This window comes from Natrix helvetica (genome assembly GCF_964273705.1).
Source record: "Natrix helvetica genome assembly, chromosome: 4".
Classification (NCBI taxonomy): Eukaryota; Metazoa; Chordata; class Lepidosauria; order Squamata; family Natricidae; genus Natrix; species Natrix helvetica.
Window position 1 is genome coordinate 76,204,572 of NC_138550.1, and position 27,405 is coordinate 76,231,976.

At 41.1% G+C, this 27,405-nt stretch overlaps 1 protein-coding gene across 1 annotated transcript; it reads right to left on the reverse strand.

Annotated features, from left to right (window-relative positions):
- Positions 1 to 6,848: 6,848 nt before the first annotated feature.
- On the reverse strand, positions 6,849 to 26,681 carry UBE2QL1 (ubiquitin conjugating enzyme E2 QL1). Its single transcript, XM_081952624.1, has 2 exons — positions 24,826 to 26,681; positions 6,849 to 8,160 (listed from the first exon to the last, which is right to left on the reverse strand). The coding sequence occupies exons 1-2, from the start codon at positions 25,627 to 25,629 to the stop codon at positions 8,029 to 8,031; spliced, it is 936 nt and encodes a 311-aa protein (XP_081808750.1). The 5' UTR covers positions 25,630 to 26,681; the 3' UTR covers positions 6,849 to 8,028.
- Positions 26,682 to 27,405: the final 724 nt, after the last annotated feature.

The window sequence follows — 27,405 nt, forward strand, 5'->3', positions numbered from 1 at the left end:
CATTCTGAATTTAAGGTTTACCACCGGTTAAGTCATACAAGAGATATATAACTGTACTGGCAATAAAAAAAGAACAACAATGGAAAACCTCCAACAATGACACCCTTTTAGACTTGGGGGAGAAGGAACATCATATTATTATAAAATGTATTGCAATGTTAGTATAGAATTGTACTAGGGCACGTGACAAAATCAACTGAGGTTTAAAGAGCTTTCCCTATTGTTTACTGCAAAGGTACTTATTTGGCAGTGCTACTAGCTTTCCTATTGACTAATCTTTCTACATTCTTTGTACATGTGCATTCTTTCTCTAAACTACAGCCTCCCTGCACATGGATAAAAGAGCAGAACTAATACAAGTGTGGAGCCATACCGCGAATGAAGACAAGAGGTTATATTCAGAGGTTCCTATGGTTGCATTGGGGCTTATTAATTTAAAAGATTCAGATCTGCAGAACTGATGTGAGGAATTGCAGTTATAAATGGCTAATCCATTTATTCCATTTGCCCTTTATCTGAACACAGCACCAGAATCAATCAGTTGGGAGCAGAGGTGAGGGAGTAGATCAAGCTGAAATAATCACAGCAGATTGGAGAAACGGTTTTAAACCTAGGATTAATACTCATTTGTGCTTTTCTTTTTAATACAAGTTTCTTCCATTGTTTCTTCTCCCCCAGCTTTCTTCTCTTAAAATCCTAAAATGTAGGTGGATTAATGACTAACTTTGATTTAGATACAACACTCCTGAAGGTCCTAAACAAAACAGAAAACAGGGACTTAAAATATCTTTTCTATCCACCAAACCTTCTCTGCTATTGTTATAAAAATGATTTCCAGTGAAGCAAGCAAAGCATTTTATGTAACAAACCATTATTTGGCTTTAAATGTGAATTAGTTGCTGCTGAACTGTACCAGTTCCACTTACATTGTTGTGGAAAAGACAAATATAAAAAGGCAATTAAGTCTGATGAATAATTGATTTAGCTGATATTATTTGTTTGTATTTTTATTTAAGAGCTCACTTAGAACTTGTTCTCCAAATTGGAAAATGATTAAAAGTCAAAGTGTTTCAAAATGTAAGTATTGATGTATGTATGTATACTTCTATGACGGTACAATCCATTATTGTGTGTGTGTGTGTGTGTGTGTGTGTGTGTGTGTGTGTATCTATATATGTGTATGTATGTGTGTGTGTGTGTGTATATATATATATATATATATATATATATATATATATATATATATATATATATATATATATATATATATATATATATATATATATATATATATATAATTTGTGTTGTATTTGTACTGATAAATAAATAAAGGGAGACTAGTATAGATCTATTTCGAGCTAATTAGCTCTCATCAGCTAGCCATACCCTTACTGGGATTTGAGCCCGGGCTGTATATATCTTAGGCAGGAGTCTTAGCCACTAAGCCACGGGCTCTTTTCCTTATCAGTTGAGCCAGGGAAATAGGTATGTGTTTGTGTTACAACCCCCGGTATGACTAAATATGGGAGGAAGGTCACTACTCCCTCTTTCTGTCCTTCGGCTTATCACAGAAGACCATGCAGGCAGAAAACCATATTTTTATTTTTAATGTTGCCTTTTTTTTATATTTGTGTTGTATTTGTACTGATAAATAAATAAAGGGAGACTAGTATAGATCTATTTCGAGCTAATTAGCTCTCATCAGCTAGCCATACCCTCACTGGGATTTGAACCCGGGCTGTATATATCTTAGGCAGGAGTCTTAGCCACTAAGCTAAGACTAAGCTTAGCCACTAAGCTAAGACTAATATGGTTTTCTGCCTGCATGGTCTTCTGTGATAAGCCGAAGGACAGAAAGAGGGAGTAGTGACCTTCCTCCCATATTTAGTCATACCAGGGGTTGTAACACAAATACATACATATATATATACTATATATATATATAGTGTCACAACCCCTGGTATGCCCAAATATGGGAGGGAGCATACTGCTTCCCTTTTCTGTCTATCGGCTCACCCTAGGAGCCATCCAGGCAGAAAGCCATTTTTTTATGTTGCCTTGTTACATTTGTATTGCATTTGTGCTGATAAATAAATAAAGGGAAACTAGTATAGATCTATTTCAAGCTATTTAGCTCTCATCAGCTAACCGTACCCTTATTGGAAATTGAACCTGGGCTGTATTACATATTAGGCAGTTGTATTAGCCACTAAACCACGGGCTCTCCTCCTTTATCAGCTAAGCCAGGGAAATAAGTATGTATTGTGTCACAACCCCTGGTATGCCCAAATATTTTCTGTTGGCTCACCCTAGGAGCCATCCAGGCAGAAAGCCATTTTTTAATGTTGCCTTGTTACATTTGTGTTGTATGTATATGTATGTATGTATGTATGTATGTATGTGTGTGTGTGTGTGTGTGTGTGTGTATGTATGTAGATAGATAAATAGATAGATAGATAGATAGATAGATAGATAGATAGATGATAGATAGATAGATAGATAGATAGATAGATAGATAGATAGATAGATAGATAGATAGATAGATGATAGATACATACATAGATAGATGATAGAGAGATAGACTGTGTGTGTGTGCGTGTGTTTGTGACTGATAATGCTTCCCCTAGAGCTGTCAGCACTTCAGATTTCAAGGGGACCAAATGATTTGGTTCAAGTGGCAATTGTAGTACCTGCCTGCTATTGTTTAAACTTAGTGTGTCTTGTTCTAGTGTGAAAGAATGTACATTAACCTTTAGATTAAAGAAGGAAGGAATGAATGAACTGTTCAGAGGGAATTTTAAGAAAAGATTACTCAGTTCTGAGAAAGAGTACGGTGTGGAAAAGAAACTCAAAATAATTCCACCTTGATTTTCTTTAGTATGAGGTAGAGAAATGCATGAAGAGGCTATCAAGACGGATGCCAGCCTGTCAAGGTAGGCAGGGTAAAGAAATAGACAATGCCGGGATTCCAAGGAGGGCTCTTTATTATAGTACTGTAGAATTATAATAGGATTCCTCAACCTTGACAATTCCCAGATGTACAGAGTTCAACTCCCAGAATTACCCAGCCAGCACAGCCACTACTGAGAATTCTGAGAGCCCACATATCTGGAAGCCACCCACGTTGAGAACACTGCAGTAGAATACGAGTTTTCTTACCTTCCTTCCTTTTTTTGTTTTTACAATATTGTGTACATAGACCATGCAGCTAATTTTGACTGGAGGGGATAGATCCAAACGTCATCCTCCCTTGTTTAATTTCTATTTCTGTTCTAATGGGATTAAACCACAGAAATAGAACTCTTTATATCAGAAGTGCAAAGATATAGATGCATTCCTCGAGGCATTGGAACTTGCCTACATCTATCTATTTCAGAAAAAAAAATTCCTCTAGGCCGATATGGTGATGGTGAAGAAAGGAGAGACACTATTCTCTAATTTCAAGCATTTTAACTTTGAACCCTCGTGTCCTTACAGATTCTTGTTGTTAAAATATAATGGCAAATGATAGCTTTTTTTACTGTCAAAGAGACCCCAAAATAACAATATTATAATGGGCAGGAGATAGTGGATGAGCAGAGAACTGAAGAAATGCCCGCATGCAATGCTTACTGAAGAGGGAAATGGGGGTTAGAAATTGGGCAGAGCCAATATATAGAAATCAAGGAACATCTAAATTGCTTTGTCAGCTAGGTAGGATGTCTGGTATACTGTAGTGGGTTGGTTTGAAATAAAACACTTAAAAGGACAAATAGTATAGATGCAGCTCCACAAGGAATAAAAAAAAGTGCTGTAAAAAAAGGCTTGTCTCCATGTCATCTATCCTGTACAGAATATAGAGAAAAGCTTTTAACAAACCATTTTAAAAAATCATCATCTGGGCTCAAATGGTTTTACTTCTGATTATTAAAGAGATTGTGGTTCTCTGCCTTTATTCTCTGTTCAGGCCCACTGAGATTTGCTGAAAACTTTTGGCTCAACACTTATAATCAACAGTTCAAAATTAGCCTTGCCAGTATGCAAACTGGCAGGCTGAGCACCTCCCTCTCCAGCTGTGACTCCCCATCAGCTTCAACAGTAATTAGAAATGAAAAAAAAATCCCCATTGGATCCAAGGCAAAGGTTTTCCCCAAGTGCAGGGGAGAAGGTAGAGGAAGGGCAATTTCTTTTTTCCTGGCCCAACACTGTAGTGGTCACTTGTATGCCCATGGGTCTGAAATGAGATTAGTCACTGCTTTTTATAGTAGGATTTGACTTCAAGGAATTTAAGAAGTAAAATCATGGCGAGTGTCAGTGCCTTTAACAATTCAAGTGATTGCTAATGAAGTAGAATAGAGAGCCAACTGGAGCATATGACAAATGAGCAACACTAGTTCTGTGAATCCGTCTGGTCTAGTGGTGGGTTTCCAAATTTTTTACTACCGGTTCGCTCGCATGCTATTGTGCGTTATCACACATGCACGCACACACACACACAAATTCTGCACATGCACAGAGGTTTGTGTGCATGCGCAGAAGCTTCTGGGTGTGTGGGCGGAGCCTACCACCACCACCACTACTATCGGTTTGCCCAATCCGGGCTGAACTGGGAGCAACCTGCCTCTGGTCTGGTCACACAATAAAGTGAAATGTGCAAGGCCCTACTAGCTTGCCCCACCTCTGCCCCAGTTCCCTTTGCCCAGCTGTAGACATCTTCAGAAGGAGTGTTCTCATTTCTTGCTGTACAAGGTGCCTATTGAAAGACAGGCACATAACTGAGGGATGTATGTATGAATAGAAAAAAAAACCTGCTTCCTGTACTTGAATTTTTTTTATAGGACATGAAACTCCACTTCTTAGTTACATGTATTTATTTTTTTGCATTTATTCTACATCTATGCATGTTATGTGTGGGGGGGATTTCTAATATAACTGAGCAAAATGCAAATGTATTTATCAAATTTCAAGGCTGCCTGACTTCTGAATGACTCTGGGAAGCTTACAATTAAAACGTTCAATCATATACAGCTAGAGGCTGTGTTCAAATAGCTCCTTTTCTGTAAATTCTATAAATTTTATACTGAAGCTTGCCATCCTAATCTTATCCATGTGTGCTTAAGTTTATTCCCATACTTATTATTTATTCACTGTATGCAAATGCATCCTTACAAACCTGCCCAGAGACACCAGATGGAGTGGAGTATTGCTTTAATCAATCAATCAATATCCATAAATCTTACCCCAGCCCAACTTTATACAATGTCTATTGATCTCCACCTATGCACATACAGTTCTCTTGGCCCATACATGGTTCAACCCACTGTGGTCCTTCCAGCTCTCTCTTGCAAGACTGGTTATGCTGATGCTCCCCCCCCACCCCACCATCTTTCCATATTGTTAGGCAGATGAATATGTTCAGCTGCTGCTTTGTAACTCTGCCTGGCAGCTGCTGGCCTGAGAGAGGAGTTAATGGACAAACATCTGGCATAGCTCTTCCTACTGACGGCAGCGCTGCCTGTTAAACAAGCACATCCCAGCATTGCAACTCTGCTGCTTTGCTATTACCACGCTGTTCCCTTTCCTCCTCATCTCCTGCAACAAAAGAGGAGGTTGTGGGCAGCTGAAGAAAATCAGCTGGGGAGGGAGCAATACGTTTTCCCCTTATTCTCTCTTCCTAAGTCAGGAATTTATTCGGAAGAATGAGAAATACTGCCCCAGGGCTCAAAATACGAGGATGGAGCCAAGCCAAAGCCATAGAATTTTATCCAAACCCAGTCCCCAATGTGAGGCGGATGAAAAAGCTAATGTGCTGTGGAGGAATACAGTTGATACCGTGTGTTTTTGTATACCTACTTTTCTGTATATAATAAATAGAAAAGATTTTGCTTATATATTATTTTAGATATTTACATTTATTGTGTTGAAAGCCAACAAGATAGATTTTTGTCTGGTGACAACCCGAAGATTTTCAGGTGATACATAGTATCCCTGGAAACAACTTTCTGGTGATAGAATATAGGAATATCCTTTGAACAGGTGAGGCTGAACATTTCCAGAGTAATTGTTTGTTTTGCCTGGAGATGGGGAGAGAATTTAAGAACAGAGGCGAGTGTTACATTTCACAGAAGTTTCATGTTACGATTCCTATCCCAAAACATGCTGCCCCACAAACAGAGCAAGAACCATATCTCCCCCTTCAGTTTAAAGTCCAATGTTGGCAGAGTGATCTTAAGGGGTTTGGAGGGGGCCATCACTGGAAGGGTTATAGGTTGCCCACCCTAAGATATATAAAGGAACGCAATAATGTGCAGACTCTGTTTTCTTTTGAAGTTGCTCACATCAAAGTGTATAATTGAAATGCTGTAATGTGCAGTGGTTTTTGTATGTATGTCACCCAGCTTTCACAACCACACAATGCTGTTTACTTCCATGCTCGACGAGAGGTGGTATTTCTTCAGATGTTTCCCTGCCCCCACTTTGCTTGTTAAGTCGTGATTTCTGGCTATCAGCCAAGAGGATACAATTCCCTTCAGGCAGTGAATTACGCTCCGTATCTTTTAGAGCAGTGGGGAAAAAAATTAAATTTCTTTGCTATAAAGCTTTTCCCAGTATAAAAATATAGGTGTTCAAGCAGAAAGAAATAATATTCAGTATTAATATCAGCAGCAGCAGCAATGGTATTAAGCCATAAGCTTTTTTTTACATATGCATTGCTAAAATCTGTGTAACATGAACAGGTTTTTGCAGACCCAAGCCTCAGCCTGAAATTTACTCATTAGGGTGCATTATAGCTGTAACATTGCCAATGTTACACTGTAGTATAATGATTTAAAGTAGAATGATTTAAATATCAAGACAATCAAATGGTTCAACAGATTTTATTTAGAATGGGTCCAATGCAATTTTCCATTTGGGTTCCACATTTCAGATTCACCCTTTGTATTTCTCAGAACACTATAGGAAGTCTTAAAAATCAGTTTAATATAAGAAGGAATGTGAATCCTTGGTACCTGCTGGACATTTATATACGTTTCTGACACAGGACTCAAATGTATTTGTTTTTTATGTTGTCAAAAGGAAATCCAGGCATGCAAATAATCCTAAAGATGCCTCATTAAAAAAAACCAACTTAGCTTTTGTAACAGGTCTATCATTTCAAGCTGAATACCATGCATTTAAAGTTAAGCCTTCGGCAATCTACTTTTGGCCATTGCAGAAGTGAACAGGAAAATATGCTCACCCTACTGGGAAGATGAGAATTATTTGGCCACCAGTTCCTTGCAATCTCCCACTTCTGGGCTTCTCTAATTTCTATCTGACCTTCATGGGATCAGATCGATTTTACTGGTGAACAATTGCACTCCACATATCACATAGCTAGCACATTTTGATCAACGGAGTGCTTTTCATTTTAAATACTAGTCTTTGTGTCTTTGCCAGAATCCTGACTTTAAAAAAAATGAACATAAGGTCATGTTACAGAGCACAAATGAGGTCTAAAATTCAGCCACAGCAGACCACAGCTCCACAGAAAACACATCTTCAAGGTAGGTTGACCTGCTTTAAAAAAGAGATTAAAAACAGCACAGCAAACATGGATCTTCAATGCACTGTTTCCCTAATTAAATATTAACAGCTTCATTTCACATTTAAATGAATTAAGCATCAATGGATGGAATTTTCACTACCACCAGTTGTTGTTGCTGTGCCATGGGAAAAAGCAGGTGACAATGTGGCTCAGATGGAAGAAGGGGGACATGGTTGATGGGGCAAGTGATCTCAGCATCTGCACTAAAGTGACGTAAGATGATCCATCGATCATTCACCAGTTTCAAAATATAATCTTCTACAGCATTTCCCTTCCTTTCCTTTGTAAACAGATCTGCTCATAAATAATTTGGATGTCTCCATGACATTCATGATAGTTAACAGAAGCTGAAGTAGAAAAGGATGGATGTGGTATACAGCATCGAGAAAATGTCAAAAAGTACTTCATTTGTGTGATTGAGTTGTGTTGTTTAGCGTCTGATGAGTGGGTTGCAAGTTGTATCAGCCGTCAGACACGGGAGGAGTGACCCATCCATATTTTTCATGGGTCTTCACCAAGCTCTTAAAAGTTGCTTCAGCTTCCTTACGACTAAAGGACTTTTTAGATTTTCCAGCTTTTCTGCAGATGCGGCCCTGAATGAAAGAAAATAACCAAGAGAAGAAAATTAGGAATCTGGTATTCCACAGATATTGGCACTAATACCACAATGTAATAGTTATTGGGGCTTTCCATTGGCAAAACTTCTCTTTACCAGAAAATGCATTGATGATTTTTGTGTTTTTTGCCACAAATTTCTCCAACTGTCCCACCTATTACTTTCTGATTCTGGCTAACTTCTGCTGTTTCTCTCCCCCCAACCCCTGAGAAACTGTCAGAAAATGCATGGGAGTACAACTATTTACCACATTTATTTTCTAAGTGTTCCAGAGAGCTATTATTATAAATAGAAAAGAATGCTAGAGGCTGTTATTTTACTTTGTATTATGCCAGTTTCTTATTTGCATATTCTGAAATCCAAATACATGAAATTGGGTGGAAATGCACCCTGTTGCCTATCCTTTTGTAGACTGCTTTGTGTTATTACTGCACAATTGACAAAGATTATGTGGAAAGAATCAGAAGGAAACAACACAGTAATTTAGAACTTTAAAAGCATTTCACCCATATTTCTAAAAAGGCATTAATTCATAGCTCTACCATCTGCCCTGAAAGTCTTTAGTGAAAAGAAGACGTCACACCCCCAACAGTCATCTCCATGCCTCCATGCCTTTGCTTCAATGTCACTATGTTCTGCCCACCTAACACCCATGTTACATCTGCTAGTAACCCACTCAACATTATTCCTCCCTTGGAATGTAAGAACAGGGATAATAAAAACATTATCCCCTTCTTGCTCCTTCAAAATTGTATTTGGAAAAACGGTAAAGGTCTTTAAAATACGCTATCCTCTAATTCTGTGTGCAAATGCTGGTAGTATATGTGAAGATTTCTTAAACTGTAATGTTGGCTTCTTAAAATGATGGCCATTTTTAAGGGGCAGCGTAAGACAATTTTATCTGTGAAATGGAAGTTTCTATGCAAAAGATCCACAGTTGGAATGATAACATCAACAAAAAAAACAATCTTTATTCTTTGCACGTTCTTCATCCCTTGACATCTTTGTAAGCCATTTTTTGCGATGTGAAGGAAGAAGTCTATTTTACTGAAACTTGATCAACTTTCAAGTTTTCTTCTCATGATAGGGCAATGGCTTGCAACCTCCTTTTTTTTAGGATTTTTTAAATGTTAAGTCGAGTCTGCAACCTTGGACCTTCCAGTTGGGGTTTATTCCACTACTAATAAAAGCCAACCTGATTAGCATTCTTCATCAGCTAAAGTCAGATACATGCCACCATTTGGTTCATCAACGAAAACCGTGATGGCCAACCTATGGCACATGGAGCCATTTCTGAGGGCACGCGAGGCATTGCCCTGTCAGTTCCAGCATGCATGCGCATGCTGGGAGCTGATTTTTGGCCCTTTTTTAGCCTTCCAAAGGCTTCTCAATGCGCAAACCGGAAGTTTGGGAACAGAAACTTCCAGAAAGCCAGAAAGCCTCTGGAGCCTGGGGAGGGGGACAAACAGACCTACTGGGTCCACCGGAAGTCGGAAAATGGACTGTTTCTGGCCTCCGGAGGGACTCTAGGGGGCGGGGAAGCCGTTTTCGCTTCCCCAGGCTCCAAGAAAGCCATGCGAGCGTGCACGGGGCAGCAGGGGTGGGTCATGCATGCATGCACAGGGGCCATGGCATGGGGGCATTAAATTATGGGGTGGGCACGCGAGTGCGTGCAATAGCACCTGCTCTCGTTTTTTGGCACCCGAGGCAAAAAAGGTTTGCCATCACTGAACTAAAACATTAAGACACTTGAATATAAAGATTAAGTTGGAAACAGCACCTGGCTAACCTGGTTTGGGTTCTGAAACAACAGTAGGGTCTGTTTTAATACTGGGGGTGGTGGGAGAATTCCAGAGAATATAAAAGTTGTAGACTAAGAAGTTAAACAATCATTCTGGACAAAGGCAATGAAAAAGTGCTTCTTGGGCACATCCATGAAGTCCGAGAGTCAAGGTTTATATAAAGCACACTTTGTTTCATATATGTACACTATTTTAGTCTTATGCCACTTTGAAAGAAACCTGAAACTGTTGTTTGCTAGAATGCAAGAATTTTGTAATGACCCCGGCATCAGAGGTTTACAGTATCCAGAATTCCCCAAGAAAGTCTTATCCTTAAGTCTAACGTGCAGCCATGCCTACTAAATCTATTACAAAGGAGAGATGTTCAGGGACATAAATTTCAGAAAGGAAGGACAGAGTTAAGAAGCAAAGAGAAGGGACAAGTAAATAAACAAAGAAATAGAGTGTAAAACAAAGTTGACCAGCAAATCAGAACTGTTACACATACACATGTACACTGTATGAGGCAATATCCTACAGAAAGTATAGTGGAGAAAATAAATTGAACAAACAGAATGGAGACTATTCCTTCCAGCTCCATTTTTTTGGCTATGGCCAAGGTCAAACCCAGTTCATCTCTGCTTAATCTCATCAAACCCAAAATTGACCTTCCCTGGCACTATAGTTTTAGTTTAACAGAAGCCTGTAGGAAACTCTGAATTTATGAAACCACTTTGTCTCTGTTTGCTTCTTTATGGATCTTTTCCAACTACTGAATTAAATTATTATCCACGGATCCTAATTGGCATAAGGCATGAAATTTCTGTTGCTCACTGTGAATCTGTATTGTTTCTTCGCAGTCACATTTTCCCAGCAATACCACTTTCATCAGGAAATGAAGCCTCATAGATATTCACCACTTAAGGTTGGGTTTAAGGTGTTGGACAGGTTTGGAATAAGGGGGAAAATACTAGTTTAGTGACAGTTCAGTTTATGATAACCTAAGGCTGTTTCCCAAAGGGCTGGAGATGACATCATGGAAATGTGGGAGAAAATTCCTGTTGCCAAGGAGCGTCTGTGTTGTGGGTAGATGGGAGTGGGGACAAAGCCCAAGAGTGACTCAGAACGTGCAGTGAAATGAATGAGGCCGGGTGTTTGAATGTTAACACCTCTCCTACCTACCTCCTCTCCTAACTGAAAACAGGGAGACTTAATAAGGAAGCAAACAATGGATTGGATGTAGAATTGAAGGAAGCAAATAATGGATTGGATGTAGAATTGGATTGAATTGATTGGATATAGATGGGAACTGAGAGAAGAGGAATGGTAGTATGGAAAGCTGCTTTTGCATTTCTCTATCTTTGGGACCTTTGGAGAGAAATTGGCTGCCCATAAACAAATGCTATGAACTTACTGAAAAGATTTACCATTCAGGAACAACTTTTTTTAACCATGCCAGGTTCATAGGTAATCCTAGACTAAAAACACTGTGTTTTACCAACAATACTTAATGATCCAATTCCAACGTCCTACAACTAGGCCAAAATCAAAAATGACAAATGCTTCAAAGAACTTGTCATCCTTCTTAGAATTGCCATTTGTAAGGGGGGGGGGATAATCACTTTATGATAATTGCTTGTTCATGGCACTTGCAGCCAGTTTTTTTTTTAATAAAGAATTTTTTTTATTTTAATTAATTTTAAATTTAAGTCAGTTTTGTTTTTAAAGCAGTGGCTGGGGTAACTGATCTGTGTTCTTATGAGCTGTTTGATTAACTGGAAATATTCTACCTTTTTGAAAGTATCATTCTCACCAAACTCTGAATTAACCTGCAATGAAAATCCTGGAGAAGGGTCTACAATGATTGCACTGACTTTGGGGCATGTTGACTGGAGCAAGAGCTCACCAATGCTCAGGAGGATTTTAAATGTACTGACCTGACTGCTTATATGTCCCTAGTATCATAAAGTTCTTTATGGGAAAAGTGTTGGTTTCACAAAAGACATGTCTGTTGGCTTTTCTGTGCGGTTTTATATCCTGCCCATCAAACAGTTCGAAAGCACGCAACTATGAATAGATAAATAGATACCACTTTGATGGGAAGGTAACAGTGTTCCATGCACCTCATTATGCTGGCCACACTATGGAAAAGAGTCTTCAGACAAGGCTGGCTCCCTTGGCTAAGAAACAGAGATGAATACCCCCTAGAGTTGGACACAACTGGACAGGGGAAACCTTTACCTATAGTTTTATAAGTCTCTTGCTCTCTGCTGAAGATATGAATATTTTTACAAGATTTCTATTTTGGCATAATGAAGCAGTAAGATTTTGATAATAAAATATTATGTGGAATAAGAAAAGACCCGAACTTCAATATTTAATCCTTGATAATAAAGGACATATTGCACAGAAAAAGCCCCTTTCTTATTCATAGCACTTCACTTATACACTTAGCTATATACTGGAACCAGAAAGCTGGCTTGATTTACTATCTTGGTTTTTAATTTTCCTAATCTCATGAATTTTGAATATAAAACCCTCATGGCAATTCTGCTCATAAACTCAAATTCCAGGCCACAGGATACCTTCTAGCATTCGCTGGGAGCAATTTCTCTGGTTCACTCTCGCAACTTCCCCCTTATGAGTCTATTCCTAGAACTCACATGACAAAGCAGCTCCTGCAGAAATGGTCCCATTGCATCCAATTTGCAATAACAAGCTGGAAGTGTTGTTGTCTGGGCTCTCCCCCCACTTCCCTTTCCTCAGCAGGTTATTCCTAGGATGTTGTGACTTGTAGTACTCTAAAAGGTAGTAAATTCCCAGTGTTACTGCATAAAGGCCCATGCATTGAGCAGGCCAACTGCAATTTTCCAGGATAGCTGATAACAGCTATTCCTATTTAAGCACTGTTGAATGCATAATTACATTAAAAAAATAAACATTACAACTTCCTCTATCGTAACTATGTTAACTATTTAAAAGTTACCTAAAAAGGAGAAATCCATAAAACCAGAATTGTTTACTTAGTCTTGTCAGACTTTGATTCCCCTGCTATTTAAAGTGAATTGTAAATCTTATATTCTATGGTGATTTCTGACATGATTGCAGGATTAACTTGATTTTCCCCCCATTACCGGAACATGTTCAAAATAGGGTAAGGAATATACAAACATGGGCCGACACACTATCACTAAAAAAAATGGTAACACATGAGACTGAAACTATTGTTGCTACAATCTGAGCTATCCATTCAGAAACCAGGTTTAGAAAAAAGGTTACTTAACAAAAATGTGAAAAGCAAAGGGTAAAGAGACAATCTAAAGCAGTGGTCCCCAATTATTCTGGTTTGGAGGCCCAGCGCGGGGCGAGAGAAGAGAGGATTGCTCCATGCAAGTTGTAAGCAAGTGAACACGTGCACAGCTTCATTAATGCAAGTGGCAGATGCCCATGCCTACACAAATCAGCATTTGCCACAAGCGCCTTGGAGCTTTGCACATGAGCACAAGTGTCCACAATACACGTCAATCTTCATGCATGAACCCAAATGCCTGTCACTAGTGCAAGAGTGGAGTTGCATGCATGTTTCCCACCATTCACGTGGTGGAGCTATGCGTGGATACTTCCCTACTGCTTGTGCAGCCCAGTTCCAAACAGGCTGTGGCCCAGTTGGGGACCCTGATCTAAAGTATAACAAGGAAGGTATGACATTCCCCTGACCAGAAAGCCTATGCAGGAAATACTTTTGATCACACTCATGTAATTGAGAAACCCACCTTCAGAAGGTAAAATCTGCAGGACCCCAAAACTATTTTAAAAAATTTAATCTGCTGAGACTTTGCTGGATTCAGCAATACACATATCCAACAAGATTTCAACAATTTGCCTGAAATATATTGGCTGGTTTGATTCATTGATTCTGCAAGTAGGTTTTTTTTTTCCAAATTATCTATCTTGTTTTGAAATTTACTTTACATCATAGCTACATAACGAAAGTTGAGAATATTAAAATGTGAATTATTAAGGAATGTTTGCTTACACTCATTTACTAGAATATGGTGTAGAATTTTTATGGCCTTGAAAATGAGGAAAGTAAGAAGAATTTATTGGTGTTTAGGTATGTGTCTATGTATATTCACACACACACACACACACACACACACAAACACACACGTTCTTTCAGGAACTCAATTACATATAATTCCAATAAATCCTTTCTATAATCAGTTGTGTACAAAGCCTGCTATTATCAGCATGGCTCAGCCAAGCATAATAATGAGTTTATATGTCCAAATTATGAGATTTCTATGTTCCTTGCAACCCTTCTTACTATAGAATTTTTACTCCTTTTTGGAGCTTTATTCAGAAAAAAAACTCTGAAAACAAAATAGCTCCCTCCCTTGAGCTATGAAGCTCTTTCTTGAAATACCATTATCTGCATTCCTTTTTTTGTTCTGTAGAAGAAGAATGATTCTACTTCCTTCTATTCTGTATTCTGCTTTATAAAATAATTATGACACAGTCCTTTTAGGCAGAAAATAATACTACAGGAGTGCTGGTGGTGCAATGGTTAGAATACAGTATTGCAGGCTAACTCTGCCCACCCCACAGCCTGACAGGCTCAAGGCTGACTCAGACTGTTCTGACCCGGCTCATAAAAACCACAAACCCTCTGTAGTTAAATCAATGATTCCTTTATTAGGAGCGCCAGCAGCCCTGGCAAAACGTCTCTCTCTCTCTCACAGCAGGCTAACAAGTCTCTCTGGCAGGGAGATGAATAGTTGTCTGCCATACCTATTCATCTCTGCCCTCTGCCTTTTATCCTCAGATGGGGTCGGGCTTCACTAGCAGAAGTGGCTCTTCCATCCCAATGATCGATCCATAGATTTCCACTGCTCTCCTCTCCCTTCTGCACATCTGCACGTCAGGCTCAGGACCCAGCTGTTCTTCCTCTTCCCATCAGCCACCTCCAGACCTGGGGCTGTTGACTATCCATCTGAGGGCTGCTGGATGGCTCAGGCTCCGCCTCTATCTCTGACAGCTCCATTCCCTCTTCCCCCTCAGAGCTGTCAGGTTGCCTGGATGCTGGCCCTGACTCCCACACCGCCTCCTCATCTGATTTGGCTGCTGGAGGGGCCGGCGGCCATCAGACCACAACACAGCCTTCCATCCTTCCGAGGTCAGTAAAATGAGGTTCCAGGGGATTTAGTCATCACGCCCCTGTCATGGTCAGACCACTCATCCCTCCGGCTGGACTTCCCTGGCGCTATCCCCCACCGCGAGGAGGCGGAACCAGACTCTATAAACTGGTACCGCCCCAGGCACCTGATGGAATCTGATAGATTCCAGACGGAGCTTGGGCCAATACCTGTAGCCTTGTCCCGCTCCCGCTCCGAGGACCTAGTGACTGCCTGGAATAGGGCGACGACTGGGGCCTTGGACCGGGTTGAGCCTTTGCGACCTCTCCTGCGGCATCGACCCACCTGGGCTCCTTGGTTTACTGAGGAGCTTAGGGTGATGAAGCGCCACAGGAGACGTCTAGAGAGCAGGTGGAGGTCCTCACGCTCCGAATCTGACCGAACACAGGTAAGAGCCTATTTGCGGACTTACCTTGTGGCAATAAGAGCGGCCAAACGTAGACATTGTGCTGCTCTTATTGCGTCCGCGGATAACCACCCTGCCGCCCTGTTTAGGGTGACCCGCTCCCTTTTATCGCAGGGGGCGCGGGAGACACCCTTACAGGGTAGAGCAGAGGAGTTTGGGGAATATCTTCAGGACAAAATCGATCAGATCCGGAGCGGGTGGACCTCCGTCAGTGGACCAGACGAGCCGCCAACAGCGAGTCTTGAGAGACCATTCTGGGAGGAGTTTGACTCTGTTGCCCCCGAGGATTTGGACAGGTTGCGTGGACGGCTGCGACCCACCACATGTCTAACGGACCTGTGCCCCTCCTGGCTGGTACTGGCAGCCTGGGAGGTGACACGAGGCTGGCTCCTGGGCCTGGTGAACGCCTCATTGGGTGAGGGATACTTACCAACCGCCTTGAAAGAGGCGGTGGTGAGACCCTTGCTCAAGAGACCTTCGCTCGACCCAATGGAGCTAGCTAATTATCGTCCAGTCTCCAACCTCCCCTTCTTGGCGAAGGTTGTTGAGAATGTGGTGGCGCAGCAATTTCCACGACACCTAGACGAATCCGACTATCTAGACCCACGCCAGTCCAGCTTCCGACCCGGGCACAGCACTGAGACAGCCTTGGTCGCGTTGGTTGATGATCTCTGGAGGGCCAGAGATAGGGGTTGTTCCTCTATCCTGGTCCTATTAGACCTCTCGGCGGCTTTTGATACCATCGACCATGGTATCCTATTGCGCCGGTTGGAGGGGATGGGAGTCGGAGGCACCGTTTTGCGGTGGTTCGGCTCCTACCTCTCCGACCGGAAGCAATGTGTGTTGACAGGGGGGCAGAGGTCGTCCCTGAGGCCACTCACTTGTGGGGTGCCACAGGGGTCGATCCTCTCACCTCTCCTGTTCAATGCATATGTGAAGCCGCTGGGTGAGATCATCCGTGGTTTTGGGGTTGAGTACCATCTTTACGCTGATGATACTCAGCTGTATATTTCAACCCCAAACCACCCCAACGAGGCTGTCGAAGTGATGTCCCAGTGTTTGGAAGCCGTCGGGGTCTGGATGGGGGACAACAGACTCAAACTCAACCCCTCCAAGACCGAGTGGCTGTGGGTACCGGCGCCTCGGTTCAGCCAGCTGACTCCATCGCTGGCCATAGGGGGCGAACAACTGTCCCCCGTGGAGCGGGCGCGCAATTTGGGCGTCCTCCTCGATGCCCGGCTGTCAATGGAGGACCATGTGGCAGCCGTGGCAAGGGGGGCGTTCCACCAGGTCCGCCTGGTGCGCCAATTGCGCCCCCTACTGGACCGGAGTGCCCTGCGCACGGTCACTCATGCGCTGGTGACGTCTCGCCTGGACTACTGCAATGCCCTCTACATGGGGCTTCCCTTGGGACGCATCCGGAGACTGCAGCTAGTTCAGAACGCAGCCGCGCGGGTTATTATGGGAAGTACACGTTACTCCCACGTAACACCTCTCCTGCGCGAGCTGCACTGGCTACCTGTGGCCTTTCGGGTGCGTTTCAAGGTATTGATCACCATCTTTAAAGCGCTCCATGGCATAGGACCTAGTTATCTGCAGGATCGCATCCTACCACACACGTCCCTGCGACCTATCCGCTCACACAGGGAGGGGCTCCTCCTGGTGCCGTCTGCTAGGCAATGCCAGCGGGCGACACCTAGGAGTAGATCCTTCTCTGTGATGGGCCCAACCCTCTGGAATGACCTCCCCCCAGACATTCGAACTACCACCGACCTCCGTTCCTTCCGGCAAAAGTTAAAGACTCACCTATTTCAATCAGCTGGCCTGGCACTTTCTTAGTTTTACCTCCCGGGGATTTACTTTATTTTAATTGGGTTTGGGGTTTTAATTGTGATGTTTTTAGGATTAGAATATATTTATTTCTTAGTACAGCCTATCTCCCCCTCCAAATGTATCTTAAATGTATTTTATTATTATGACTGATTTTATTTGTATTGACTGTACACCGCCCCGAGTCCCTTTCTGGGAGAGGGGCGGTCTAAAAATCTAAGAAATAAATAAAATAAATAAATAAAATTGTTGGGACAATATGATGACATTTGTAAACTGCTCAGAGATTACTGTAAAGCACTACGAAATGGTGTATAAGTCTAAGTGCTACTGCTATTACACAGTTGGTCCATGAGATACTACTCCTATCTCATTAGGTTTTACCTGCAATTTAACCAAATCACGACTTGATCCTAAAGTTAGATTTGGACTGGTCACCTTATGAAAGAATGGGCTGCAGGCTGAAATCATTTTTATTTTTTTTAATGAAAGCCATCAGGATATTTGTAGGATATTGTAGGATATTTTATATACATAGAGTATATATAACATACTTGGCAAGTATTATGGAAGATCTCTGGAGGTATTACACCAGAGACCAAATTTTATGTAATTTCCATTCATTTCAGTGCTGCCTGCACTAGAGAACTTCCTGCCAGATTTTACTCATTATTTTATACACTTTTCAAAAATAACATAGTCTTAAATGGAAATTCTTAATATACATGCATTGCAACCCTTCTGTCAAGATAATTTCATGGGAATTAGCTTGCTGATCATGGCCAATGTTAATCACGTTAACTAAATGACACTTCGACATTCCAAGTATAGTTCTGACTGTTAAAGACAGCACTCCATGGAAGAGGCAATCATAAATTATATAATATTCTGCATATGTTTTGGATTACAATCCTTCTACAATAATCTCCTTTCATTTGACATGATGACTAGAGCTGATGGGAACTTCTGGAGATCACTAGGTTCTTTTGAGCCCAGGTAATAAGCTTCCCCAGTTTCAGCTGGCCATTTTTGGATGGGCATGTTGAACTCCTCAATCTATAATCTAAATGACCTGGACATTGGCTCCCACCCAGAATTCTCAGCCAACATGATGGTGCTGGCTGGGAAGTCTTTTAAGAGATGAAATACAAAACTCAGAACTTAGCAAAACCTGGATAAATGAACCTCTTGTCTTATGTATTAAAAAAAAAACTATCAGCATTGCATAATTAACATGACAAATTATTCTGAAGATATTATAAAGGGATGCAAGGTGTAAAATTACAAAGATAACAGAACAATGACTACAATACTGTACATTTCAACATCTCACCTAGCAGATGAGAAAAGAGAGTTGTAACAAAACCAGTGTTTCTCACACCGATCAGAGCTTTGGTACATACAGCCTGTCTTAGCAACAGAATGATCTCTGTTACATAACACAGAGTGACTCTAAATGCTTGACAGGAGTTACTCAGATTATCATGAAATCATTGACCACCCTGTACTTTTAATACTGATGCCATTTTTAGTAAGAATAAAGTATTTTGTACCTGTTTGCATTAATGTATCTCATTTGTATCCCTTGGCTTTTTAATAATACTGTATAAAAACAGGTACCTGGTTTTTCTATTAAAAACATAGAAAATAAAACCTAGTGATTAAACTCTCTAATGAAATATTGCAGGGTGAATAACACTAACAGAAACTAAATGTGCCATTCTGGTCTGTTAAGAAGGAAGAGCCATTTATTTAAAGCAGTATTTCTCATTAGTAAATGTTTATAGCATATAAACTTTAAAAGCCTAGTATTTATTACTTTGCCACATCCTGAAAATCTAAGTAGTCTGTGCTATTTAGGAGACCTTAAAAAAGGCCACAGCTGTAGTCCATACAGGAATGCTGAAAAAAATATCCCAGAAGCCAAGGGCCAACCAATTATCTACTGTTGCCATGAAAAGTCAGCAGTTGAGATCAACTTGAAGGAGTTTTTGGTTTGTAACATTTTTAATTTAAAGAAAGAATTTTTCAGTTACGTTGTAACTGTTACAACATATAAACTTTATACTATTTCCGATTCCCTTCTTCCGATTCCCTTCTTCCATGTGATTAAAGAAATATTGAAAGCTTATGATAAAAATGTATGTTTAAGCCATCATGTTCAATTTTTAATTTTAACATTTAAAATAAATAACTATTTATGTATTTGTGAAAGATAACCTTCCATTAAAAGATGGAGTAAAGCGAGAACAAAAGAGTAAGCCACTACATTGTTAAAGAATTGTGAATTTATTAGTTCAGTCTCTTTTTTCAGTGATAGTTATTTGATCTCAGGGACTCAATGGAATCTGATCTCTTTGGGCAATACAGAGTAAAGCATAATCTCATTAAAATAAGAAGCATAAAAGCCGTGAACTGAAGCTAAGATTAAGGAGATAAAATTTATTTATCTTTAAGGTATCACAAGAGTCATTATCTGTTTTTGGAAGAGTAATGGTTGAGTCACAGAAAGCAATTAAATAGAAGCCTATTTTATACCGGAATTTGCCAGGCTATAAAAAAACTCAAGCACAACCAATTTACATTACGTATAAGGGGATATTAATTTAGTCAAGTAAGTAATGAAATATGACACAATACATTTGGTTAATTAAATATACAAACACTTCTCCCCAAAATGAATAAATATTTACAGAATATAAATATTTACAATACTTATATCAGGGAAACAAAATTCACAGTTCTTTACTGAAGAATTTTGGAAATGGAGAAATAGGATCGTATTCAGTGTTATACAACTTGTGGAAAAATGAGCATGGCTTGCTTACATCAATAAAACTCTTCTTGGATGAGGATCAAGGATTGAAGGAATGGAATATTATGAACCAAATGTACAATGTTGTCTAAAACTTGACAATCTATTTCCCTAAGGTTTTTCTCATAAAGGGAGGCAACAACCCCTGCTTCATTTTTAGTCCTTGATAAATGAAATATCAATCACTCTGAAATCTGAGAAACTCATTGTTTATTGTTCACCAGGTTAAAAAAAGTATTTTCTCACTAATGGAATATAATTTCATTGTGTTTTGGAAGACAAAAACTAGATAAATGTATTCATATTTTTAAGTATGGAAGATGTACAGCTTCAATTAAAGCAATAAACATAGTCGTTTTAGAAAAGTTATAATTTAATAGAAACTTGATTTAAATACACAAATTATTGTCTTGGTGATTGAATTGATACTTTTACTCATTTAAAAAAATAGTGCATAGTCCACTATTTAATGGAATGTTGTTTATTCGTGCACCAATAATATATTCAGGGTGTTAACTTAGTAATTTATCATGCAGTATGTTCAACTGCTAGCCTAGTTATTTTCAATTTTTTTAGGTTATTTTCTAAAATATTTTACTTTTAACAAACTAATTCTAGTTGGATTTAATTCTAAATAACCCTCTCCTACTAGCAAGTTGAAGGTAACCAATAACCATTGGACATTGTCTCTCAATGGAAGAACATTATTACATGTGGGAGACTGACCTGATCTTTATAGTTTTCAACAACCACAGGGAATTTGCTTCCTTCCCCTGTGCCATAAAAGGGACTGGCATAAGTGAGCTTAAATTGGTTTGTAACTTTATTGCTCGCCAATTTGGGAGATACTCTGATATGCAGATATCCTTCAGGTTACAAATATTTGTTCAGCAACTGTTCAGAGTTATGATCACCCTAAATGAATGATACTTATGACCAGTCCTTGGGGTTCCAGCTGGTTGCAGTTTTCTTGCACTCATATGATCACAATTTCCGATGTTCCCTGCCAGCTTCTCAAAAGAAAAGTCAATGGAAAGATGACAGGAAGATGGAAGTCGTGATCACATGATGTCCACCCTTAACGATCTGTGCAGCTCTCACTTAAAAATGGCAACCGGGACTGCTGAAATTGCTATTACTGAGCAATACAATCAAATAATGTCATGCTTTATGACTGTACTGATTAACAATGGAAATTCCAGTTCCAATTGCCATTATAACCCAAGCCTGTAATAAGATACAGAGGGTTTTCGTTTATGTGGACTACAATGACTCTATTACAAAGGATTTGAGAGCTATCATGTGAACATAATAATTTTGCAAGATTTTTGGCTATATATAGGAATCAATGACTATACTCTTTGATACTGTCTTCAGTACTCCCAACATACCAGTCATAAAGTTCCTGGCCAAATAGGAACACAGAACTTAAACTGTTAAATACTATGTAGATCTATAACAACCATCTAAATTCTCCATTTGGAAATTAACATAAATGAAAGAGGTCATTCAAGATAATTAAAAAGAAAAAAAACACCTCAGATAACGACTCTGGATCTAATATACTGTAGAGAGTTTCAGGTAACATAATTTTTAAGCTAAATACTTACTATTATGTAAAACACCCTGCTCAGTGTAAAATATCAACTTGCTAAAATATGACAAAACATATCAAATATAATCAATGACCATGAACAATGCATCAGTACTATCCTAAGATGCTTTCAGCAAATCACAGCACACTTCATTTTATTGTGTGTGGAGGTGAGGGGTAAGTGAAAAAAATATTAGGAGAACAGAAACCATAGGGGGGGTGTTTACCTGTTTGATGCTAATGAAATCTATAAATAACTAGGAATAACTGAATGGGAGAAAATATCTGTTTGGGTGTCCTATTCTTATCAGTTAACATTCAAACATTAAATCCAGTGTATTAATAAGGGTAGCTTTGGCAGCGGGCCAACCTTTTTTTTTTTGCAGATTTTTTGCAGATATTAATGAGACAAAAAAATTGATGTTTTTATATTATAAATTGGATCGCTAGTATTAGCGATGATTGCTGTAATGTCTGTCTGCCATTAGAACAGACATGGCTGACCAAAGAAATCATCCTTCTCACTAAGGCCTCCAAAGATGTTTCAGAGAATTTGTGGACTTTTTGGTTAAATTGCCGTAGTGGGGTACTTGAGTGAAGGCAATAAGAATGACCTCCTCCTTGCATGGTGGTATAGTACGTAATACAAAACTGCAGCCAGAGCTGTATTTCAATGCAATTTTAAGATTCTATCCTTTCATTTAATAGGTTAATAAAGAGTCACTGATTTAGTAGTAAGATATTAATAGGCTTAATGTGCATTAATGCAGTTTAATTTTTAACATATTTAAATATTTATTTTAATGTTTTTTACATTTATAAAATTTATACATTGCCTCAATCCACTCAGACTGTGGTCAGTTCACAGTAGATATAATAAAACACAAGTATCTAATTTAACACATTAAGAATTTTTTAAAAGTTATTTAAAAGTAGTCACCTGCTTATAGTCATTTTGTAAGCAGATGAAAGTTTTTAGAGGTTGAAACTAAGCAGTAATCTTTCCAAGCCTTATGCTAAATGTATAGTATAGCACTTGAAATATTGGACCGGCACAGGAGAGAGTTGACTTTATGGTTCACTCTCAGCCATAGAAACTCATTGGGGGAATCTTCTGAGTCAGTCCCTCTCAGCCCAACCTGCAGGGTAATTGTTCTAGAGAATAGGAAGAAGTACTATATATTCAAATACTGTGAGCTCTTGAATTGAAGAGATAAATAAATCTAATAAATAAATATGTAAAAAACAAAGGGCACAAGCTAACAAAAAAAAAATTAAACGGACTGCACCAAGACGTTTTCTCCATTTCAATGATATTTAAGTTGAAGTATTCATTGTACTAGGATTCTTCTGATATCATTCATTGCCTATTGTATTTGTATTCCCTTGGTTCAATCGAATATATACCACATTAAATGCCTATTCACAAACGTATCTGTGTTATGGATAAAAAAATGCAATGGATAACGAGGCAGTTCTCCAGGTCTGAGTCAACCAAGGTCCCAGGAAATGAGTGGGGCTGAGGCATCCTAAGCAGAGGCCTACCAGCAACCTCTTTGCTGGTGAGCTAGCACTGTTCAGTGATTCTGTGCCCCTTGGTCTACTAACCAAGGGAGAAGATCTAGACCCTTAGGGAAAACATTTGTGGATTCCCGATTTAGAGCAAAGGAGTTGTGGCTCTGTCCTTCCAAAGGAAACCAATTAAATGCCTATTTTATTGCATGAAGCTAATCACCTTATCAGTTCACCTTATTTCAAGAGCCTGGTTCTTATGACCACAACTGTACACATGAATGTGGCCTGTCATCCCCCCCTCCATTTCTAGCCACCACAGTAGTGGTGACCTTACCAAAAGAACTGTGTAAGTTATTTTTCTACAGTCTATATTCCATCAATCAAGACTTTACTTGCCAAATTCTTGTTCTTTGAGACAGTGAAAGTTAAAAGGAGGTAAGTATATAACTCGTCTTTATTTACTTGTGTCAGATTAATTATAACTGCAATATGTTTGTTCTTTCTGTATGCCACAAATTGCCTTTTAATTAAACCAAAAGAAAAATCCTTGAAGCATTGTATAGAAGAAAATAACTACGCAGTTATCCACCTGTCCTTTCACAAAAAGTGGTGGATCACAGCAGACATTTCTTCCCACTTCCATAATTCCAAAGACCAGCCAGCATGAAGTAAACCAGAATGTAGAGGTGTATGAAGATGATGAAGACATGCAGGAGTGATTAAGAGAGGCTAAATGACAATTTAGTCTTGGGGAAGTGGACAACATGAGAAAGAAACTTAGAACAACCCTGTCTTGATTCTGCTTGGTATAAGAGGAGACAGAAGGTAAACTTTGACAGGCTTTCAAGAATCTCATATCCTATAACAATGAGGTACCATTTCTGTCCTCCTCATAGTGCCTGTTTTTGACCTAACCTACCGGTACCTCTAGCATAGTTTATGGACTATGGACTCCACCTGTTGGGTACATGCTATTTACTACTTCATAAACTCTGGTATAAACATTGAAGGGTTGGGCTTACACAAAACACTAAGCCAAAATCAAATCAGTTATATGGTTTGATTTAACACTATGAACTCAGCCCCTGATTAAATGCCTTATATAAGGTCACCAGCAGGCTTATCTGTAGCCCAGCAATATTGATATATCTACTCATGAAGTGAAGAGAGTCCTCTACAATGCTGCAGTGAAGCAAGCTGAGCCACATCTGGAGATGGTCTAAGATAGCCACAGCATTTTAGATAATCCAACTCAAGCACTTAGCTAAAATTGATCAAGATCAAGCCATTCCCAATCCAGCAGATCTCCCTTACTAAATATGAAAAGGAGACAGAATTAAGTTGCCAAAATATGTTGCACTACCATTAGGAGTCATCAGAGAAAGCCCCCATGTTTCATCCAACCAGATTCCAGTTCCATCAAGGCCGTCTCTCTCTCCTACCTAGCGCCCCCACCCACCCCCAGCACCGCAAGTATTCCTCAGCAGCGAGGAGAAAGTTCCTTACCTGGCCTTTCACAAGGCTAGCGGCAAACTGGCGCATGACAGCCTCAACGGTGTAGGCGCTTGACCATCCTCGGGGAGTGAGCAGCTCCATGCAGATGGCTCCGCCATCGAGGACGTAACCGTTCTCCAAGCGCGGGCTGAGCACCCGCATGAAGGGCGGCGCAAAGGGGAAGTTGTCTGGGAAGGTGAGGTTGAGAAGGATGTATTCAGTGTTGGTCTCTTTCATGTCCTGCCACAGCACCGAGTCCTTGTCCACCTGGTGCAGCTTCACGTTCCAGTCGAAGAGGCTCTCGTCCACAAGCTCCACCGAGATGAAGCGGTCGCTCAGGCGGGCGATGTCCTGCAGCTCTTTCATTAGCCGTCGGCTGCGCACTTGTGTGCAGTGCGCCTGCCGACTGGCCGGCACCAAAGCCGTGGAAACCAAGGCCGAGCCGGAACGGCTAACGCCGCTGCCTCCTCCTAAAGGTTGCTCCTTCCCGGAGCCCGCCTCCTTGCCGCCTCCGTGTTGCTGCGCTTTTTCTTTCCCGGCGTCGTGGGCCGCCGGCTGCTGCTTCGCCAGCTCTAAGACCTTCTTGGGCTTGTTGCGAGCGGGGCTACCGCCTCGGCTGCTGCAGCTCTCTCTGCTGGGGCTGCCGCAGCCGCTAGCCGGCGTGGCTTGCAGCTGCTGCTTATTCTTATGGTTGCTTTTGCCTCGCAAAGAGGAGCCCTGCTGGAGGCTGCCGCGCCGGTGGTGGTGGTGCTTGGGGTCCTCCGTGTCCCTGTTGTGAAGGCGAATCAGCCCGATTTTCCGGAGTAGGGTAGCCATTCTACAACGGCCTTGTTGGGGGTCGTCGAAGCGGCAGGGCGAAACGCGGCTAGGCAAAACAGCAGGGGGAAGACGACAGATCTCAGATCGGCCACCTGCCCGAGCTAATTAAACCGGCGACCCCGAATCTCCCGGAGTTCCAAAGCCGTTCGAAACAGAGGAAGCTGGAAGGACGGAGAAGGGGGGGGGGGGAGATGCGGTCTGGACGGTACTTCTGGCCGGGTTGCTCCTTCAGCCTCTTTGGCCGCCGCTCAGATTCCTCCTTTCAGCAGCGCCGTCGGCAGCATTGCAGCATTCGAAGCGCCTTTCCCGGAATCACCAAAGCTCCGCTGCCGTGGCCATTGAATTCCCCCGTTGAAAAGGAGGGGAAGGCACCCTCCACCAGCAGCCCCCTTTACCTCCGCCCACTCGCGCAGGCACGCTGCTGGTTCCGCAGGAGGCCCCTCGCTTTCACAATAACCTTCAGGTCTTATTGACCGAAAATAAAAACGGGATCCTATCCAAGAATCATCCACACACACACACACACCCTCCCTTTTCTTTTTGCGCGAATCAAAAATCACCCACCCACCGGCGCAGAGCAGAGCGAGGGGAGAGGAGGGATCCCAAGGCAGTTTCCCACCCGCCCCGCTCCGCCGGTCCACAATGTCGGTCCGCTGGAAAAATGTCCTCGCTAGCAAGCGGCGCCCCTTCTTCAACCGCGCTTGTGGCGAGCGGCACCGGTTGCCTTCCTCTCCTTTGTTCCTCCTCGGGCTTCTCCCGCTTGGAAGCCGGCAGCCGGGACTGTTTTGGACTGAAAGCGTTTACGCTCGGGATTTGAAAAAAGAAAAAAGAAAGCGAGCTGTGGGAAGGGTTGGAGAGCTGTCTTCTCCTTGGAGCAAAAGAGGGCGACCTTCTTTAGCTCACCTCTTCGACAGAAGTGGGGGGAACCCGAGTCAGCCGCGCGGCGGGTACCCCTCCTCCTCCGTTGCAGAGCCTGCCGCGCTTCTGCAGCGGATCTGACATTACTGGCGTCGGGGAGGAGAAAAAGCGGCCTAAACTCCACCCCGCTACTCCGTATGCTCACGAAGAGGACGTCCTAGGCAAAGGCTCACGTGGTGGCCGGCCGGGCTCTCCCTGGTTGGAGTGAAGGGGGAGCGAGTGGGGATTATGATGTGAGCGACGGATGCGGGAGTGATGCGTGATTCTTTCTCTTAGCCTCAAAGCATCGATTCCCTTCCCCCGCTTTCTTCACCCACTTCCGCAATTACCGGTGCCAGACAGATGACAGGCTATCTGCCTTTTGGGGCTTCTAAAATTACACTAACTTAACTACTGCGGTCATGGTTTCAAACAAGGATTGATAATATTTATTGGTAAACAAAAAGGGGACAAAAAAGGGAGCCTTTTAAAGCAGAAAATAAAAATACAAAACTACAGTTGTCTCATCACATTTTTCATATTGTCATTCACTTATTAAGCAAGTTTTCCAAATAAACAATTAAAAACACACTGGTTTATAATTAGATATTTTCTAATCCACCTGTTGTATATTGCCAAATTTGGATCCAATTAAAAATCAAACTTTATTTAGTCTTCTCTCTTTATATCTAAACAGTACTAATCAAGAACACTTCAAAGTTTTGCATTCAGCTGATGGCTAGATGGACCCACTATTCCATTTTCTGGGGCCAAAGGGAAAAACTGTCTATTGACCCTTTCTCCGGCATACGGAAGCAAGACCCCAATAGCTTTCCAACTGGGTTTCAAGAATCATTTGCTTGCCTGAAAAGTTAA